Source organism: Phycodurus eques, chromosome 11 (genome assembly GCF_024500275.1).
Source record: "Phycodurus eques isolate BA_2022a chromosome 11, UOR_Pequ_1.1, whole genome shotgun sequence".
In the NCBI taxonomy this organism is placed as follows: domain Eukaryota; kingdom Metazoa; phylum Chordata; class Actinopteri; order Syngnathiformes; family Syngnathidae; genus Phycodurus; species Phycodurus eques.
Window position 1 is genome coordinate 16298393 of NC_084535.1, and position 21862 is coordinate 16320254.

Here is a 21862-nt window from a genome sequence, read left to right on the forward strand (position 1 = left end):
AAATCTAATCCATGGCCGCCGGGTATACTGTAGTAGAATTAGTACACAGGCAAACAACAGGGAAACGAGAGCAGCAATGATAAACAACCCCCAAATATAAAGAGCGATCCCAAAAGGAAACTTTTCAAGGATGATCAGAAAACTTGCAATTTATCCTCACTGGATGCAAGTGCTGCAAAGTGGGAGGAGAGATTACACCCAAGCACCCCCTGCCAATTGCAATGATGTAGTGTGTACGCCAAGGCTTTGAGGCATTTTGTTAGCACAATAGAAACAGTCACTCGTTCTACTCGATGAGATAAGAAGAGCCCAAAGCCAGGCGTTCAAACCAGGACCCTTCCTTTCGTCTTTCTCTGATTCGTCCGCAGCCAATGAGCGAGAAACTCGAGCCAGTCTTGAGCGAGAGCCGATTAATGACCGCTTTATGGTCGGTGTGCGTCTGCAGCCCGAGGTGCTCGAACACACAGGTTGTTCGTGCACGCCCGCAACGACAATGGAGATTTGCGTTGGTGACAAAACAACCAGGCGGCTGGCCTGAGGTGTGATGGCGTTCCATCATGAGCTTCCATTCTGCTACTCAAACACGGGTAATCCCACGTACGCTTTTGTCATACTGTTCAGACTTCAGGGGGCTGAATACATTCTTTTTTTGTTTTCTACCCTGAAAGCAGCTCTATTTATATACAGTACATGAATGTGGTCATTTTCAGACTTCTAAGGAGAAAACATCTTAGAACTGGTTTCAAATCTCAACATTGCTTTGGAGGATTCAGGCTGAGTGGTTATGGAAATGAGTTGGTGAAGAGGTGACAAAGAGGTAATCGAGTACATGGAAAAGAAACTAAATTGCTTCACCATCCGTGTCGCAGTCGACATATTCATAGGCATGTTTATGATTAGTCGCATTTATTGTTCTTGTTCTTCCTCCGCTGATCAACAATCCTCATCTGTCGTCATGACGACGAGCACCTCACTCTTGCCCATTTCTTCAAGAGCCGTTGCCAGTGAGACCAGGTCTGCGTCGCCCTGGTGACAAGCTTCCCATAAGTCCAGCAGAACTCCTGTGGGGCTGGGCTTTGTTGCAAAGTAGTTCAAATACCTTTAGAGGGGGAAAATTATACTGAAAGTCAACGGAAAGTCCATCACGGATAATTCAATATAATTACATTAAAATACAATATAGAGTCAATCTTTTGTAGGTCATTCAGTGCTGTACGGTCATATTTAATATTATATACCGGGGATGGACAGGGCTCAAGGGCCAAATTAAATTTTTAAAATGGACAAATGGGCCAGGTCATTCATAGGTGAAGTAAAACAATTTTAAATTGTGAATCTAAAAAATGTAAATTCATCCATTTTCTAGACCGCTTATCCTTATTAGGTCCGTGGGTGAGCTGGAGCCGATCCCATCTGACTTTGGGCGAGAGGCGGGGTACACCCTGAACCGGTCCCCAGCCAATCGCAGGGCACATATAGACAAACAAATACTGTATTCATACTCACAGTCACACCTTCGGAAAATGTACGTTGTTCAATGAACCTAACATGTTTTTGGGATGCGGGAGGAAGCCGGAGTACCCGGAGAAAACCCACGTAAGCACGGGGAGAACATGCCCGGATTCAAGCCCAACACCTCAAAACTATGAGGCAGATATGCACATCACCATTTCACTATTCCACCATAAAAGAGTAATAATAAAATAATAATAAAGAATATTTTCTCACTTTTGCTGTTGATATTAATTTATTTCTAATTGATTAATCATACGATAGAAAATCAATGAAAACAAGTTAATTCTTGGGGGACATGAATGTGAATAGTGAAAATCTGTGAATAATTGATGCTTATTATCATTGAAAAAAAAAAAAAAAGGTTATGGATTTTTTTTCCCCTCAAAAAAAATGTGGGGATAGATTCCCCCCTTCAAAAACAAATCAGTGAATAGGTGACTCCGTGAATGCCAAACCGTGAATATGCAGGGGTCCACTGTATGTAAAATATATATCTAAAATTGCATCAATTACTTGCATATTTTCGCTATTTGAACTGGGGTTTGGTTCACTGCATACGTTATCACGTAACACTCTCTGGATGACGCCAGAGCAGTGATTCCAAGCCAGTGTGCCATGGCACATTAGTGTGGTGTGAGTGATCATCAGGTGTTATCCAATTTCACTTAGGTGGTCCGAAAATTATTTATTTACTACAAATAATGAATTTTTTGTTCCTCGACCTATGCCAGCGATGTAAATTGAAAGGCAGAACAATGTAATGCTTTTCTACTTGATGGCAGAAGGTACAATTAATCTGTGTATCCACTTGTTGTCAGTCATACAACAGTATTATTATTATTACCAGTTATCATTATTTCAGTAAATATAATTTTAGTGACATTTATATTTGGTGGTGTGCTGTAAGATTTTTTTCCAATGTAAAATATGGGCCTAGGCTCAATAAAGGTTATGAAACACTCCACAAAAAGTATATGGCTGGTCTTGACAGAATAAGGCTTAGGGCTGACCTGTCAAAGCCTAAACTGCGTGCCAGTAGCCTCCAGTCACACCCTCGGGCGCTCGGCGCGTCCAAACTGGCACAGATCTTCTGGCGGATAGAGCAAGGCAAGCGGAAGGCATACGGTCCTACTTGAGAAGAAGGCAGACAGGAGCCTGCTGAAGGGAGCGGCGAGTGAGGGGGTAGCGTCTGCGTTGAGCAGAAAAAAAAAGCAGAAAAGGCTTGAGAACATTCTTGGTGATTTGTGCACTGAGCGGCGAGGATCTCAACATTACCTCCTGGATGTCGGTGTGCAGCTGAAAAATTTGTCCCTCCCCTTCCACTTGTCGCACGCAGATTTTACAAGAGAGCTGTGACACGGCCAGGCTGCTTCTCTCCAGGCTGAATGTGCAATGCAGAGGTCTCTGACTGCCACTCCAAATATGATAGAATGGGATCTCCTGTTAGAAATAATCAAAGAAGTGCATCTTCACAGTCACTATCTATTATTAATGTATCACAATGTCGATATGCTATTAACAGCATTGTGTTCAGATTGCGGGCTAAGGGGACTCACCTGGTACTTGGCCAATAGTTTGCTTCTCCAGTGAGTGTGAGGGATGTCGTGGATGGACAGACGCAGGTTGTGGTAGCTGTCTTTAAACAGCAGCGGCTTAGGATCCTCCAGTAAGACCCCACCCAGACTCCGCTCCAGATCCAGCACTTCCTGTATGGAGAAAACGAAGGCCTTGGGATTTACTTCCAGCTTGGATTTGGTATGGACACCTGCACATCTGATCAGAGGTATTCCATCCATCCATTCGCTTATCCTCACTAAGGTCGCGGGCGTGCTGGAGCTTATCCCAGCTATCTTTGGGCGAAAGGCGGGGTACACCCTGAACTGGTCGCCAGCCAATCACAGGGCACATACTGTATAAACAAACAACCATTCGCACTCACATTCACACCTACGGGCAATTTAGACTCTTCAATTATCCTATCATGCATGTTTTTGGGATGTGGGAGGAAACTGGAGTGACCGGAGAAAACTCATGCAGGCATGGGTCGAACATGCAAACTCCACACAGGCGAGGCCGGATTTGAACCCGGGTCCTCAGAACTGTGAGGCAGATGTGCTAACCAGTTCGGAGGTATTCATCTCACAAAATGTGTATTATTCTGGTTGCAGTTAGCGGTTGTGTCGAAATATTCTAACATTTTGCCCATCTTTGTAGCTGTGATAACAAAAACATATTAATTATTATAAAACACTGTTAACTTCGCTGTCAAAAAATTAAGATATTTGTGAAGGCACATTTCTTTGATGCAGTTCTTGTGTATAGCTAATTTTGTGGCTGGGAAGTAAACAGGCTTTTGAAAGCGGAAACCGGAATGTCTCTAAACTGTACATGGCACATCTATACTTCATAAATAAAGCATAATTAATTCAACCATATTTTCTCTAGTCAATCCATCTATCTATCTATCTACACTATCTCCATCCACCCATCCATCTATCCACCTACCTATACATTATTCTATACATCTACACTCTACACAAGGCAATTGCAGCTACCTATTGGCACCACCCGTTTCTTGGTCGTGTCTCTGTATTGTTTTGAGAAGTTTTTCCAGCAGATGAAATTTCTGGCTGCCTGTGGCTCTAAAACCTCTGAGATCATGAAAACTGTTATTATCTGACCATCGTTACACTAGTTACGTGTCATTTTAACAGCAATTGCGGTATTACGCCGCACCAGAAACGGTTGGAAGTCGCTCATCAGAAAGAAGAGAACAAGGAGAAGAGAACAGCAGTGAATGATTGTTTTTTTTTCTTCTACTGCATAATTTACGGATGATTTTTGTGGATTTTCAAATGGGTTTCTTTTGTAACCAAGCACGTGATGAATTCTACATTTCAGAGATGCCTCGTTAAATATTTGGTATTTCTTAGGGTAAGGTGGTGAAAAGTCATGCGTGCCAGTGAAGCTGTGCAGATACAGTAATTACAGGCAGTCTAAAAGTTAAAATTCAAGTTACTAGTGAAATGCAGTCATTTGTCAGGTCTGAATGGATGCTTCACAGAAAAAGTGTTTGGGGTGCGGGTGGCAGCATTACATGTGTGCCACCATTTCCTCAATTTGAGTCTCTATAGCAACCTTTGACAGAGTAATTCACAAAATGGGTTCTTGCTGTGTAGAAAGAACTTACTGAGGCAGAGCGTCTTTTTGAGCCGAGGCCACTACTTGACAATATGGTTTGATTGATAGACACCATAAGGTTAGAAAACAACATAAAATCATGAAAAAGGTACCATGTGGAAGAAAAAGGAAAATAGAAAATTAACATAAAAAAGTGACCATCTCCCACCTTGAGCGCATGAGGGGTGTCGTGGATGCAGTAAACGCGAAGGCTGTAGTCCAGGGAGAGGCAGGGTGCTCGCGGTGCAAACAAAGCCAATTGAAGGCGCTTGCAGGCGGGTTGCGGAGGGCACGACTGACCCACCAGACCGTACGTGCCCAGCTGCTCCATGAGAACGTGACAACACTCCTCCTCCAACTGCAGATAGCACGGAGAGGACAAACTTTCCTCTCCCACTGTCAGCACCTCCTGGGGGGAGGAGTGAACTGGGTCTCAACAACATGGTTACAAAGGAGAGCATTGTCTCATTCACACATGAAGCAGTCTCACCTCCCATGCTCCTTGGTGGGTCTGTGTCTTGAATGTGAGTGTCCAGTCAGGTGTTGGTGTGTCTAGCTGGGCACAATGGGGCAAGGTGAGGACCACGGGGCGATTGAGCAGCAAAGCAGACGGACCACAGCTCACTGCGGGGCTAAGCACAGTCTGACTGCCCTCAGAGGGCAACCTGTAAATGCCACACAACAATTCGTTTTAAGAGCTGCCAAAACATCACACTCAACTTCAAAGAGCACAGGCGTGCTTTTGTTGAAGCTGACATTTCTGTTGTCCAGCATCAGATGAGGCATAACACAATAGTTCCATCTGAAGTGAGAAGCACTGTGACACGTGGGTTGCAAATAAAGATGAAATCACGGACACTTACGTCGTTTTGTCCCATTTGCTGATAATGAGGTACATCTCATAGAACTTCCCCTGGGGGATGGTGCCAGGCGGGACCAGCAGACTCACACCTAAAGCAGAAGGTGTCTTTTGTGTAATCTGGGAGAGACTGGTTCACATAAATGCATTTTTCAACTATTTTTATATGCAAGTAACACTGACGGGACACAATAGGACATTCTCATGATATCCTACTTAACCAGGTGTCTACAAAATTGTCTTCACAAATATAATACGCAGTTTAGAATGATACTGTCAGAGATGTATATACTGTATTTAAAGATAAGTTCAATCAGAGATGGGGGGACTCGAGTTGCCAGTTTAATGACTTGCGACTTGCTTTCCAAATACTAAAAAAAGACTTGACTTTGGACTTGGTAGCCAAGAGACTTGACTTGGCTTTGACTTGAACTCCATGACTTGCCAAGTCATCTCGTTTACAGTTGGAAATCTGCATTTTAATTAAGACGGGTTGGCTTTTTTTTTTTTTTTTTTTTTTTTTTAAAGAAAGTTTTTTTTTTTGGGGTGGTCATTGGCACTCTATTTTCCCCCTTCACTCTCTCTCTCCCTCATTTACTAATGAGGCGAAGCGGTGTGCATAAAGTAGCACCTAAAATATAATGCCAACCACTGAATGGTGAGGAAGCGAAGCAGCATTGTTAGCGGTCAGTAGTGGAGATTTAAAATAAATAAATAAATAAAATAAAAAGTGTGAAGACGTTTGCCGGCATGACAAAAGAGCGTGACGATGCCAGGTGCATTATAGGTCTGCTGTATGGCATCACTTTGCATTACGATAACTGTGATAAAAAAAACTCATTGACAAAAGTGCGTTCCACCATTAGAAAGTACAGTACAAATTGTGAGTAGCTACGTGTGAATATAATCTTGATAATCTCTCTTGATAATCTCCCAATTTCAGGACCCTGTTACTGATGTGATGAGTTTTATTGGTAACAAGTTTGAACAATGTTTTATTGGTAACAAGTTTGAACAATGTAAATGCCTGCATTGCCTACCTGTGTTGGGGATGGTGAGACGCCCCCCGAGATGGCCCAGGGTGGCGCTGGTGCTCAGCCCAGGCTCTCTGGACAGTGTGTGGCTGTGGAACTGTCGCTCCCTCCCTCCGGTGCCCACCGACTTCAGGCTGAGGATCTCGCTGTCTCCTGAGCACATGTCAGCGGGGATCTCCAGCGACGAAAGGGTGGAGGAGTTATACATCTTGATTTTGAGACTGGGCAAGGGGTCCAACAGGGGGGAAGTGGTCATGGGGATTTTGTGGTGGTTTTCGTTAACACCCTGCTGCAAGGAGAAGAGCGGGCCGCGGAATGGCCCCGCGGTGGCTGTCAGGTCGGGAGGAGCGGATGGATGTAGAGGGTGGAGGTTATCTGTGGACATGCACACACATGAGATAGAAAGAGGCTCTTCTTTTATCTGCAAAAATGAAGTGGCCTCAGCTGAGAGTGCAAAACGTGATGCAAGTGAAATGGATTAATGTTATTCATTAATATTTGATGGACAGAACAAGAGAAAAGATACCATGACAAATGCTTTGAACTCTAAAAAATGTAATGCGGTAAAAGCAGGGGGAACTGTCTACGTGAGAGGAGATAATGTTCTGATGGTATAAAAAGCATTCCTGATAAAAATAGAAAACTGCTGAAAGTGGAATGAAATGTGAAGAAACACTTCTATGAGTAGGGTCAAAAGGAGCAAAAAAAAAAAAAAAAAAACAGGAAATTAAACACTGTGTGTGTCTGTTTGGGTGTATCAACTGACCTTGTCTGGGAGGCTTGTAGTTGCCAGGGTGAAAGGCAGCGGTGAGGGCAGAAGAAGAGTCTGTGATGTCTCCATGGAGGTGGCTGCATCTGCGGCGGTATGCCAGCACGCCCACGCACAGCACCAGGATCACGCACAGCAGCAGCGCCCCTGCCAGACCGGCGTAGACTGCTACACCCATCTCTGGCGCCAACGCTGAAAGAAAAACACAAAAGGTTGCACACACAAAGATCGCTGAAGGGGAAAAGCGGCTAATTAAGTGCTAGTCATATGAGTACAGTAAACCCCCGCATACTCAGCATTTGCAAATTCACCAATCGTCTGATTTTTCTGGGAACCTATCGCGGATTAATCGCTGGAAAGACCACCTATTCTCTGTTTTTGTGCTAAGGCCAGCCCCTTGTCTCATATCACAATATTGCTTTGATGCCATCTGGTGGCATCTTGGTGATAATGTTGAACAAAGGGGAGGAGCTTCATTTAGTCAGGCCATAGCTTTGTCCAATAGAAAAAAAATGCTTTGCCGCCATTATGTGGCATCTTTAGGCAATTACAAACCTTTGTGTGGGGTTTCAATTATATTTGCAATTCGCGGCAGGGCTCGGTCCCTAATTCCCCACGAATAGCGGGAGTTCACTGCAATGAGGGTGTTAGTTAAGCAGCATCAGATTTAGATGTCACCAGCGAATAGCAACACTGTATGTGCCTCCAATGCCTGATTCATTCATTTGATTTGGATTGAGGTCAAGTGTGCCAGAGTTTGTTTTGAGCAGTTCCAGGACCAGTCATGTAATATAACTGGGCAGAAAAACTTTGTTCCTTAGTTACGTACTTAAGTAGAATTTTCACACCTCCACACTTTATTTGCCAAGTATGTCAAATACACACAAATAATTTGGCTCCGGTAGTTGGAGCCGCTCTAGTACGACAACAGACAGCTATTTGACAGGAAATACTTTTAAGACATAAAAACACAGTACGGAGAGTTATTGAGCAATGAAAGGCTACAGGTAATGTGGTAATGCCAATACAATTTCTTTTTTTTTTGTTTTGACAATTGTACAATTTGGAGCAGTTTGAAATGACTAAATAAAATTCCCAAATGCCTCAATAATATGTATACTTTTACTATGATACCCCTAAACATCTCTGTTACTTGTTATGACAAAAAGATATCCAAAGGAAGTGTTTGTTGATAGATATTCTCCATCAAGCCCCTCGATTTGGAACGATCTGCCTGAGGATCTGAGACACGCAAATTCGGTGGCATCTTTTAAATTACTTCTTAAAACGCACTTTTACAGACCGGCTTTTATGTAATGTTGTGTACTCCTCCATTTTTATTAATTTTTTATTTCTCTGAATTTATTAATATTTTTATTTCTATAGATTTTTTGCGTATATCTATATTTATTCATTCATTTATTAATGGATTTTATGTTGTTGTTTTTGTTTTTACGTGTACTTAAATAGTTATTAATTCATTTGGTTTTTATTATGTTATTATAGTAATTATGTTATATATTTGAGTTTTTTACATAGTATTTCCATTGTATCATGTTTTTATTTAGCTGTACTTACCTATCTCTCTTTTTTAATCCTACATCTACCCTCTTGGTCTCAGTTGGGCAAGCTGGGTTCTTGCATTGCTTGGGGCTTCACTGTTTTGTTCAGATTTGTTTTTCATGAGATACAATTGTGATATTTGGTGTGTACTTTGTTTTATTCTGTCTGTCAAAACACTTTGAGAACGTGTTTCAAGGGTACTATACAAATAAAGTTATTATTATTATTATTAATTTCTGAACCAGGGAGCACAAAGCAGAAGAATAGTGGTTCCTGGACTAATGTGGAAGGGATACTTGTCGCGGGAGATCATGAAATGAGATGCAGGTAATGAGGAAGTCCTTATATGGGTGCACCAGAAGTACAGTATCTCTCTCTCTTTTCAGCGTTGCATAATGGTCAGGCTAACTTCGCTCATTAGCCAACACGCAGTATACCTCTGAAGTAAACTCTCCATCCATCAAATTCCCGTACTGCTTAGGGTATGGGGGTCGCAGCTATGCTGCAGCCTATCCCAGCTGACTTCGGAGGAGAGGAGGCATACACCCTGGACTGGTCAACAACCAATCGCAGGGCACATCTAGACAAACACTGACAAACTACTCACACATAGGACAATTTAGTCTTCAATTAACCTAACATGCATGTTTTTGGAATGTGGGAGGAGTACGCGCAGAAAACCCACACAAGCTTTGGGAGAACATGCAAACTCCACACAGGAAGGCTGGAGGCCGGATAGAAACTAAATGAATAAAAATAAAATAAATACAAACATAAAAATCCAACCACTCATTTTAAAAATTATTTTACTTCCAATAGTTAAGTACATTTAATATCAGAAAATTCCTTTGAATCCCTAACTACAGCAAATGTCATATACTTTAAGAATATACCCCAAGTAATACTCCACTAGGTGACTTTAATGGCTTCCAAAGTTATTTTCTGTTAGGATACTAGTACTTCGACTCAAGTATCGCTTACTTTATACAAGACTTTCCAAGACCATCTGAACGGGTGTTGACCAAACCCAAGAGCTCTTTTGGTCAGTTGATTTGGTCTGCATTGGAGTGTGCATTTGTATTGACTCCTGACCAAATGCACTACACCAATAAGGGAAAGACACTATATAATTCTTTTTAAAGAGCCCAAAGCAAACACCTCACTTAAATCTTCTTTCATTTACCAGAGTAGGAGTACTGGTGAGTAAATATGAGATGTCCTGATTCGAGCTTGATACATTTGCAAAGACCCTGGATGAGTACTAATCGTGAAAATATCACTAAATGAGATGGAGCCAATTATAGCTTTGGATAAAGTTTAGAAATCTAAAATGAGGACAGAGGATTTCCTCTTCCATCTGTTCCTTTTTTTAATAACATTGAAGAGCTGATCACTTCACAGCCATGAAGTAGCGAGGAAGAGGAGGCGCAATCCCAGCGGCCAGTACCACTTCTCGTCTACACGCGAGCATGCGATTTGATGGCTCTGCCAACACTCCTGCTGGGATGTTTCCACTATTCCATTCCGTTTAAGAGGATCATGCAGTAAAACAACAATGACAAACAGTGAAAGACGTAAAAGCAACATTGGATGAAGATGTTGGCCTTATGTTCACCTGCTCCCCACTGGGCTCCATCTCTTTCATCTCCTGCTGGCTGATTGCTGGTTGGGATTAGACTGCTCAATGCAGCCTCCTCAACCCTAACTACCGAAAGCAGCGATTAGGAATAATTGCTCCTTTTATTTGCGCGTGGGTTCCCCTTACAGTTGTGAATTGTAATTTGTTGACAATTTTTCTCACAGTTCTGTGTGTATGGTACCAATGCAGGATGACGCACCAAAGTCGAACTGCAAATTTGGCAGAATACTGCACATGGTCCAATATGTAATTGTTTGAATATGTAATTTAAGCAAAGACCGGGTCAGAAACTAAAGCAACCAGATGCAACTGTGGAATAGAATCGGTTTTTTTTTTTTTTTTAAACATATAATTTTTGTGTGTGCCAAATTTAGTAAAAACACTGCACACAACTCTGAAAAAGGTATCTTGGGTCCTGGCTGGTCCACCATCATCAGATGGTGCTGAAGACAATGGAGAAGATACTATTATCCTTATTTGAAGCCACAATACATATCAAATGACTCTAAAGGCCTCTTTATACTCCAGCGCCCGCGCTGCCGATAGCACCTGCATCGCATCACGTGAACGACGCATAGGGGTTGCGCGGCCCCTATGAGTCACTTGACACGCACACGGCAAAAATTGTTGCTGCGCGTAGAATGCCGCGGGGATCATCTCTCGTGATGGTCTTTTTTAGTCACATGCTGTGATGACGTACTCAGCGTTCCCCTTGGTTCCACATACCACCTTCTTGATCGATTATAATTAAATGTATCATCTGGTCATCTAAGTCCATTTGTTATAGCAGGCACTGTTCCACGGTCGCCATTGTTGTTGCTTTGCTCCTTGTCACGGAAAGGAAAGGAAAAACGGCTACCGGAAATGGCCAAAAAATGCAGCGGAAACTCCACCCTGTGGTGTCCTAGCCAATACTAGCCGTAGCGACATGAATGAGAACTGCAGCACATTTTCAAAACAGCATGCGTGGGTTGTGCTCGAGTATAAAGGCAAATTGCACGTGGGATAGCCGTAGTGACGTCAGCGCAGTCACCGCCCGGCTGAGTATAAACAAGCCTTAACCCTGAGCTTGCCTGGTTGGAGACAAAGACGGACGTAAGGGAGGAGGAGAGAAACGTGTCCATTTGTTAAAAAAAATATGGAGAGGAGATGTACTGTATATGGTTGTTATTTAATGAGAGGGCAGAGAAGAAAGTCGATGAAGAACAAGACAGAGTAGCAGTTGAAGGAGATGCAGGACAGGAGCAGTGTGAAGGAAAAATCGGTGAGAGAGGCTGACTCGCTGGAAGAGGAGCGCTTCCATGCTCATGTGGCACGATGGAACCAAATCTGACAGCCGTCCGCACTTATTACGAGAAGCGGAACAATAGGGAATTAGATGCATTACTTAGGCTGCACTCCCCTGAGCCCATGTCACATTGCGCTAAAGGAATTAGTATCATTTTAACTTTCAACCAAATCAAAGATTAGCTGAACAAATCAACTGTGCTGTCTTTCCACCTCACAGCTCAGAAGACATCATTTGAACATGCTGATTCTCTATTTATTTCACATTTTGTTTTTCGATTTATTCTCAACTGCAGCAAGTTGTGATGTGAAGGTGAGAAAGAAAGGTGAGACATCCTCTTAAGTGAATGTGAGATAACAACAACGCTGTGCACAACAGATGTTAGATGTTCAAGAGACGTCAGACACCGCCGAGTATGAAAGCCAAAAAAACAAAACAAAACAAAACAAAAAACAGTGACGTCATGGTGGTGGGCGAACTTACGATGGCTTGCATGTTCAATAGAAACCATTTTATCTGTATGAACAGAAAAAAACAAGACAGAAAAAAATATGAAATGAATAGACAACACCATACAAATCAAAGGGAGTAACAGAATGCACAAGCAAAGTGTCCCATACAAATGAATATAAAGACTGCTCGAGGTACATTCAAAAGACAAAATAGTAATCACTTCAAATGTGAGTGAATAGCCCTGTTCGAAGGCCAGTGCCATTGTTTTTTTTTTGTTGATCGAGAACGACAATCAAAAAAGATTTAAAATGACTAACATAGATGGTGGCAGGAGATGGCTTTGTGCGTGGTGCGTGAAGGAGAAGATTGAAATCATGCTGTCAAGGCTGCTAACATCTTTCTAGTCACCCTGCAGAGTGTTGTATCACGTTCGTTTTCATGTTAAAACATTTCTCTCCTGGCAGCACTACACCAAAATACACTCATCAGTACACTTGAAACAATGCAGGGGTACCTAATGACGTGACCTAGAATCTAAATCTTTGCTGGGTGGTCACAAAAAAAAACAAATCAAATCACCACATTCCTTCATTCAACAGTGGAAGACAGCAACGAAAAAGTGACGTTTATGACAGCTGCATTTGTTTCCCCTCAAAGGGAAGACAAATAATGAGACACAAGAGAGCCAAATAGTATTTGAAATAATAAAAACAATCAGCGATCAGTAGGTAATTTGCTAAGTGACCCATTCACAGATTGTCCACAGTGGACTGCTTCTCATCTTCCCTCCGTGTCACAATAACTCGGGTGCGTCTTTTCCTGGCGATCTCCCGAGACTGTTGTGTTAGATCACAAAGTACATTTTTCTAATCTGCTGCTCCATGCAAGACTGTTTGTGTCAGGAATCGCGTGTATTTCTCAGAGTCGAAGTGAAGCTCACTCTTTCCTCGGAGGATGCATCCGATCCTCCAAGTCGAATTTAGTAGGGGTTTGACCGAATATTTGGGCGTGCTGCTTTTGTGTCTTTTTGTAGATGTCTCTTAAGTATATGCGGCCTCTTTGATGTGTGTCGCGCTGTCAACTGAATCGTTCACTGCTCATCACGGGGCGCACACTCGGCGTCAGGGCGAGTCTGACTCATTCTAATATGCTTTACAGAGCGCTAGGTTTTCGACTCTGTGTCATTCTTATTTCCTTCCATCTGTGCTTTTCAGAAGTGGGTCGCTTGCCTTCTTCCTTTGTGAAGTAACATGTTCCATCTTGAAACATCTGTCTAGGATGTAGCTATTTTTCTTTTCATCTGTCTCTGCAGGATTCATGTTCTTTGATGCTACTGCAAGGTTTCAAACCTTGAGGAATACATCTTTGTATGAAATCACTTGACATGCACTGCACCCGATAAAATGATCTGACTGTGCAAAGAAATTGCTTTTCAAAAGATGTTCTATTGTCATTTGAATGACCGCCTGGGGCAACAAATATAATCGAAGGGGATGAGTCCTGATGGAGGCCTTAGAAACTCTACATTCTCTCAGATACTCCATCCATCCATCCATGTTCTCTACCGCTTATCCTCACTAGGGTCGTAGGCTGCTGGAGCCTATCCCAGCGATCTTCGGGCAGGAGGCGGGGTACACCCTGAACCGGTCCCCAACCAATCGCAGGGCACATATAAACAAACAACCATTCACACTCACATTCACACCTACGGGCAATTTAGAGTCTTCACTCAACCTACCACGCATGCTTTTGGGATGTGAGAGGAAACCAGAGTACCCGGAGAAAACCCACCCAGGCACGGGGAGAACATGCAAACTCCACACAGGTGGGGCCGGGATTTGAACCCCGTTCCCCAGAACTGTGAGGCAGATGTGCTAACCAGTCGAACACCGTGCCGTCTCTCAGATACTAAGCGATTGAAATCTTCGCAGAGATATAGTGTGTATTCATGGTCCAGTGGAAGATTTAAGGTTGAAATACGAGTTCAACATTTACTCACTGCGTGTACAGAGACCCTCGGTACAGTTTTTACTCTCCATCATGCTCCCGCTGCAGTGCTTGCCTCCATTCCTGGGTGGCGGAGCTTGACATTCGCGGCTTCTCCAGTGGGTGCACTCTGTGCCACAGGCAGACCACTTTGCCCATTCTGTCCAGCCTCCATCCACTGCAATGACACAATAATTAGAGGTGAGAAAATCAACTAGCAACAGCACACCACGATTCTGTAACAGCGATGAATCGAGCGTGACGTAACTACATGACATAGAGGACAAATATAATAGGTGAAAGTGGCTCATCTAGCAATTTGAAGATGCCTTTTATGGTTTCATTTCTCAGTCATGGTGGTGTGGCAGGCAAAGCAAGAAGTCTCACAAGTGATGATGCAACGTTTGATATATATGTTTGTAGCACTGGGTTACAAACATATATATATATATATATATATATATATATATATATATATATATATATATATATATATTTAAAGTTGTCTATGCTTTTGTTAAAACTGATTTAAGACAATTTTGCATCTCTGAATCCAAAAACAACTTCTCTTTCTCTTGTTCAGGTCAGGTTTTTATGCAAAGGTTTTTATTATTATTATTATTTTTAAATCTGATTTTCTCATTAAATTACATTATTGTGACATTGGTTGATTTTTGTTAATATTTATCATCTGAATTTTTTTTTATTTCTAACAGTTCGTTAATCTAATGTTACAAACTTCACTTATTGTAAATTGAATAATAGTGTGCTTGCATGAGTTTACTAGAGTGAATTGAAGCCTTTAGACCTATACCCTAAATTGGGTATAGGTCATAAATGCCTGTGGGTCAAATTTGGCCCACGATGTAATTATATTTGGCCCGCAAGGCCATATCAAATGTGTATTAGAGCTGGCCCGCCAGTACAGAGCACATGCGCCACTAATATTACAAATCTCAGAATGCTTTGCCAGTGTGTAGGCCCATCAGTCTAGACCGGCGAGCGCCCCTTCCCTTTCTGTTGCAGTCGTTAGCAATTATGCTACCAGTCTCCTCGAGCAAATTTACACTTCCCCTTCCCAAAAATGGCCAAACGAAAGATGGAAAACGGTTTACTTCCAAGACAAGTGGGAGGCAGATTGTCTGTTCACTAAAGTAAAAGACAGACCTGTTTGTCGTGTGCGGAGCAAAGTGGCTGTAACAAAGAATATAACTTAATTGAATTAATGTTTTTGTTAATGCCCTTTATCAACTCCTGGCAAGGGACTGTTAATAGTTTGAAGTTTGGATTTTTATTGAAGGACACTCTTTTTTTTGGGGGTTGTTTTGTTGTTGACCTTTGAAAATAGATTTACATCAAAAAGGAAGGTAGTTGGAGATAGATAAATAGAAGATGGAGAGACAGAAGAATTAATGTTATCTATATAAATACAAAACAACAAACAAATACCAGTGTCTTTTATTGCAAATTTGATTTATCGTGTTTATAATATTAAAGTTTGTTTATTCCAGATTCAGTGTTTAAGCAAAATTTAAGCTTGTTGTCCTATAATAAACTTTAACGCTACATTTCTGCAGAGAAGGGAAACATGCACATTGCAGTGATTTTTCATTAAATATTGAGTTTGGCCCGTGACGCTGTCCCAATTTTTTATTTTGGCCCACCGTGAATTTGAGTTTGACACCCCTGGTGTAGGTCGTCATTAATGTCAATTAACCAATTGAAAAAAAATACAGAGCTCAATGTTCTTCTGGTTGCCCCAGTTATTTGAAGTAACTGCTTAAAAAGTGTCATTTGTGAAGCTGCGTGACTACAGGGGACAAGAAATAAGACAGATGAGATGGTCATGCTAACCTGGGCACAGTGTGGTGCAAGTCACTCTCTGGAAGGGTGGGCCTTCACAGAAGGCTCCTCCATTGAGGGGGGCAGGGTTGGTGCAACTACGTGTTCTTCGCTGCCAACCCCGTCCACATTTGGTGTTACACTCGGACCATTCTGTCCATGAGGACCATCCGCCGCTCACTGACAAAGACACAAAACAAAGGGCTATGTTAGCTTTGTTTCACTTGAATGGTAAATGGACTGCACTTATATAGCGCTTGATCTACACCATCACAGTGCCCAAAGCGCTTCACAAAGCCTCACATTCACCCACTCTCACACACATTCATACACCAATGGGCATGCAAGGCGCTGCCAGGCCCACTGGGAGCAAATTAGGGTTCAGTGTCTTGCCCAAGGACACTTCGAAATGCGGACAGTCGTAGCCGGGATTAGAACCAATGACCCTTCGGTCACTGGATGACCTGCTCTACTGAATTGTACAGGAGAAAAAAAAGAGGAGAGGAACTTTGTTACCGTAAACAATCAGAGTTGCTGTGCTGCTGCGCCTTTTGGCAACCACATTACGAGCCAAGCAAGTGTAGTTGGCCTGTATCCGAGAGTCTGGCCTGTTTGATTATTAGGTTGCGATCAATGGTAATCAGAAAGTTGGAGTCCTGCGAAGGGTCAATGACATCTTCATTCTTCAGCCAGTCCACCTTAAAGGAGACCGAACTTCATTATTCAAACATTATACATTCATGGAAAATATCCAGTACATGCAGTATTTTTGTTGGAAAATCCCTGGAATTAGTCACAAAGTTCTGACAATCTGGAAATATATTGCATATCTGCATTATTTCAAACTGGCAAAACAACTTTGAAGACTTCATCATTTATTCATACTTTGCCCTGGGAAGCCATCATTAATTAGTCTAGTATTTTGGACATCCTTCCAAATCAATAATCAATAATCCCTGACAGTTTGAAAAGGTTTCATTGAAAATTTATGGAAAGAGACATTGGAGGTGTACAAACGGAGTTGACTTTGGAGCTCATTAACAATCTATAGGGTTCTCACTACGAAATAGGAAAATTAATTCCTAATAATTAATAGCTTATTTGGCTTTCACCAAGTGTCTGCCAATTGTTAATGATACTGTATATTTACAGTGCTTAACATATTTATTAAACCACCACACAATGTATGGTCCCATTCCTTCTCATGGTGGACGGGTTTGTATGTCCTTTTGATCCTAGGAGCCTAAGTTGTCTGGGGATTTACGCCCCTGGTAGGGTCACCCATGGCAAACACGTCCTAGGTGAGGAAGAGGGCGGAGCTGTCAACCGATCACCACCTGGCGGTAAAGTTGGCTCAAATTGTGGTAGAAGATGCCGCTCCAACCTGACAGACCCAAACATATTGTGAGGGTCTGTTGGGAATGTCTGGTAGAGTCCCCTTAAGAAGGAGCTGCAACTCCCACCTCCGACAGAACTTCACCCACGTCCCGGGGAAGGCGGGGGATATTGAGTCCGAGTGGACCATGTTCCGTGCTTCTACTGTTGAGGCAGCCGACCGGAGCTGTGGCCGTAAGGTAGTTGGGGCCTGTCGGTGGACACCAGCGGAGGGATGCCCTTAAGATGAAGAAGGAGTCCGATGGTACTTTGGAGGCAGCTTATGGGTACTGGCTGGCCAAGCGGAACGCAGCTTTCGTGGTCGCTGAGGCAAAAACTCCGGCATCGGAGGAGTAAGGTGAGGCCATGGAGAATGACTTCCGGATGGCTTCGAAGAAATTCTGGTCCATCATCCGGCATCTCAGGAGGGGGAAGCAGTGCACCATCAACACTGTGTATACTGGGGATGGGGCGTCTGACTCGGTGGGCCGAATACTTCGAAGACCTCCTCAATTCCACTGACACGCCTTCCCATGAGGCAGCAGAGTCTGGGGACTCTGAGGTGGGTTCTTCTATCTCTGGGGTTGAGGTCACCTAGGTGGTTAACGAGCTTCTTGGTGACAGGCCCCCAGGTGACAGGCCCCCCGAGTTCCTAAAGGCCCTGGATGTTGTGGGGGGCAGGCCACTGGGGACAGTGCCTCTGGATTGACAGATCAGGGTGGTGGTCCCCCTTTTTAAGAAGATGGACTGGAGGGTGTGTTCCAACTACTACACTCCTCAGCCTCCCTGGTAAAGTCTATTCATGGGTTCTGGAGAGTAGGATCCATCAGGAAGTCGTATCTCAGATTCAGAATGAGCAGCGTGGTTTTCGTCCTGGCCATGGAACAATGGACCAGATCTACACCCTCACCAGGGTCCTCGAGGGTGCATGGGAGTTCGCCCAACCAGTCTATATGTGTTTTGTGGACTTGGAGAAGGCGTTCGACCGTGTCCTTCTGGGAGTCCTGTGGGGGGGTTCTCCGGCAGTACGGGGTACCAGACTTCCTGATAAGGGCTGTTCGCTTCCTGTATGACCGGTGTCAGAGTTTGTTCCACAATACCGGCAGTAAATCGGAGTAAATTCTTTTCCAATGAGCGTTGGAGGCTGCCCTTTGTTGCAGATTCTGTTCGTTACCTTTATGGACAGAATTTCTAGGACCAGGCGGGGTGTTGAGGGGATTTGGTTTGATGTCATCACTATCATGTTGCTGGTTTTTGCAGATGACGCTGGAATGGCTGGGATGAAAATCAGCACCTCCAAATTTAAGCCCATGGTCCTCAGTCAGAAAAGGGTGGAGTGCCCTCTCTGGGTCAAGGAGGAGAACCTGCCCCAAGTGTAGGAGTTCAAGTATCTCGGGGTCTTGTTCACGAGTGAGGGAAGAATGGACCGGGAGATCGACAGGCGGATCGGTGCAGCATCTAATGTTGCAAAGCTCTTGATTTATCGGTCGTTCTATGTTTCTATCCTCACCTATGGTTGCGAGCAGTGGGTCGTGACTAAAAGAACAAGATTATTCAAGTGGCTGCAATGAGTTTCTTTCGCAGGGTGTCCGGGCTCTCCCTTAGAGATAAGGTGAGAAGCTCGGTCATCCGGGAGGGGCTCAGAGTCAAGCCACTGCTCCTCTGCATTGAGAGGAGCAGTGGATGGGACTCCAGGCACGTCCCACCAGGAGGAGACCCCGGGGACGACCCAGGACACACTTGAGAGACTATGTCTCTCGGCTGGCCTGGGAATGCCTTGGGATCGCCTCGGAAGAGCTAGACGAAGTGCCTGCGGAGAGAGAAATCTGGGCTTCCGTGCTTAAGCTGCCCCCGCAACCTGACCTCGGATAAGCGGAGGAAAATGGATGGGATGGATGGATGGACAATGCAAGGTTTGTCCCACAGATGCCCTAAAATTACATTATAGGTGTACCAAAATAATTTTTTTCATGTTTCTGTAATCTATACACACCAGTATTGAGCAGCTCTTTAACTAAAATTATATTGTTCATGCACATTTTAGCATTAACGATATAATTTTATAGTGTTTAATTTTTTTTAATTTAGTGTGAAACAAATAGTAAAGCACATTATATCTTGATTAAGATGTCACATTGAAGTTGTTTCTGGCATTCCTAAATAGAAAAAAAAATGTTTTAGTGGTTGAATGTTACACACAAAATCTATGTGGTGATGGACGGTAGCCTATTTATCGAATGTATCTACCCGGTTCCAATAATAACAATAATATCACATGAAGACGAGGGTGATGTGAGAGAGTTCTACCTCAGCAGGGGGCATGGCTTCTGGGGGGCGACACTGCAACAGGACTTCCTGCTCCAGTCGCACCTCCCGCCCCAGTGGCTCCTGCTCAAAGTTTTTCCTCAAGTCTAGAGGGCAGAAACACAGATCTGCAGTAAGTGAAAGTTGCTTTGTGACTGCTGAACGCCATTCAGTTCAATCACTAAAGAAGAGTTTATGTAATTTCAGTGTCACGCTGTCATTCTTTTCTCCCATATGTACCTTCAAAACAGGACTGTCAATCACTCAACAACTCACACAGTCATGCCGGATGACAGCATATTAGTTTGCACGTATGCTTGACAGATGACATGAAAAGCAAAAAGTTGCCAAAAACTGACATGCAATGCGGACGTAGGCGCGGTTGCTCTTGGTGGTGCCAGCTGAGCTCCAGGCTACACACTGACACCAGTAGTCCTCCAACCCAAACAGCTCCTCAACTTGGGTCCTTGACACTGAGATGTCCACCTCCCTCACCACCAGCCCTGTGGGGAGACAGCAATAGAGAGAGATAATGTACATTTGCTATGAGTTGGCGGCAGGCCAATTGCAGTTAATGTGCACATAAAACCTTGAAGGAACTAATGGAACATCCATCCATCCATCCATCCATTTTCTGAGCCGCTTTTCCTCACTAGGGTCGCGGGCGTGCTGGAGCCTATCCCAGCTGTCATCGGGTAGGAGGCGGGGTACACTCTGAAGTGGTTGCCAGCCAATCGCAGGGCACATAGAAACAAACAACCATTCGCACTCACAGTCATGCCTACGGGCAATTTTAGAGTCTCCAATTAATGCGTGTTTTTGGGATGTGGGAGGAAACCGGAGTGCCCGGAGAAAACCCACGCAGACACATGTAGTTGAAAATGATGTTTGTAACTGAGTATGCTGTTTAGGTCTGTAAAATACAAGGTGGCATTGCTGAGTGTCTGTAGTTTTGTTCACTGGGCATCTTTGATCTTCACCTGTGCTCTGGTCCAAGCTCTCCCTGGTTACATGATCATTTTGATTGACCCACTCCCCATTGCACTTGAAGTAGATCTGTGTTGCTGGTGACGCCCTGCACCGAAGCTGAACGGGTCGGTTCTTAACAATAAAAGCATCCTCTGGTTCGAGCAGGAATTCTGGGAGAGGTTCTGCTGGTGCTGACGGATAAGAGTCCGGGAGAACCTCAGCATCACTGTAGTCGCTGCTCTCTGAAAACATTGACGAACAAAGACAGGGGCTGATTGAAATGATTGTTCTTCCTAAGAAACACTTCAGCATTTCTAATTTTGCTGGTTTTCTGTGGATCAGCCTGCCAAGATATGGTCAATAAAGGCCTTCCAAAGACATCACAGCAGTCCACGTTTCTAAATAAGGGAGTTGCGGATGACCTTCATTGGAGAGGCAGCTCTGATCCTGACATTATCTGGTGACGTGCTCAATACGACACATACCCACTGACATTTCTGCATAGAGCTTTTATTGGTAGAAAGGACACCATCTTCCATCATTTTAGTTTTTATTCAAACTGTTTTTGTCTTTAGAATTCAGGCATCAACTCAATGCAACTTATATTGTAAGATCAGGTTGATGTTAAGAAAACCACTGTCCAAAAGAATCACACTGAAGGGAGGAATTTTAAAATGAAATATTATAAAAAGTTTTCAATTTCAATTTCTTGTTGACAGATATTTTAGAACTGTTAGCAGTGTGTCACTTTTATTTTTTGTTTTGTTTTCTTACCGGTAATTACATCTCTTTTATGGTATGATGTAAATACTTTTGTAGCCGATGCAGCTATCACCACCCCAGTTTAGCACCCTCCAGTGGAAACGCAAACCTGATTAGTTTACGGATCTGTACCATGGCAAACCGAGATGAACTTTACACCTTAGTGGTTAACTAGGACAGAGGAATAATGTTGAGCCTCAGTGGAGTTACCTTTTTATATTTCAATAAGAGAACTTATGGCAGACCACAGCAGCTGAGCAGTTACCACAGTGCATGCTTTCAAAAGGTATTTGTCATTGTTTTGAAATGCTTTGTATTTTAGGAG

The 21862-nt window shown here is 43.3% G+C and overlaps 1 protein-coding gene across 1 annotated transcript in view; it reads right to left on the minus strand.

The window, feature by feature from the left end:
- Nucleotides 1-889: 889 nt before the first annotated feature.
- Nucleotides 890-21862, minus strand: part of unc5b (unc-5 netrin receptor B) — a 54130-nt gene continuing 33157 nt past the window's right edge. The window contains 17 exon segments of the mRNA XM_061690264.1: nt 890-1099; nt 2526-2704; nt 2791-2955; nt 3072-3221; nt 4865-5104; nt 5186-5360; nt 5559-5646; nt 6595-6963; nt 7355-7549; nt 12331-12363; nt 14300-14464; nt 16141-16308; nt 16645-16717; nt 16719-16826; nt 19810-19913; nt 20166-20309; nt 20787-21017. Coding sequence (XP_061546248.1) covers nt 934-1099; nt 2526-2704; nt 2791-2955; nt 3072-3221; nt 4865-5104; nt 5186-5360; nt 5559-5646; nt 6595-6963; nt 7355-7549; nt 12331-12363; nt 14300-14464; nt 16141-16308; nt 16645-16717; nt 16719-16826; nt 19810-19913; nt 20166-20309; nt 20787-21017 — 2753 coding nt within the window. The 3' untranslated portion in view covers nt 890-933.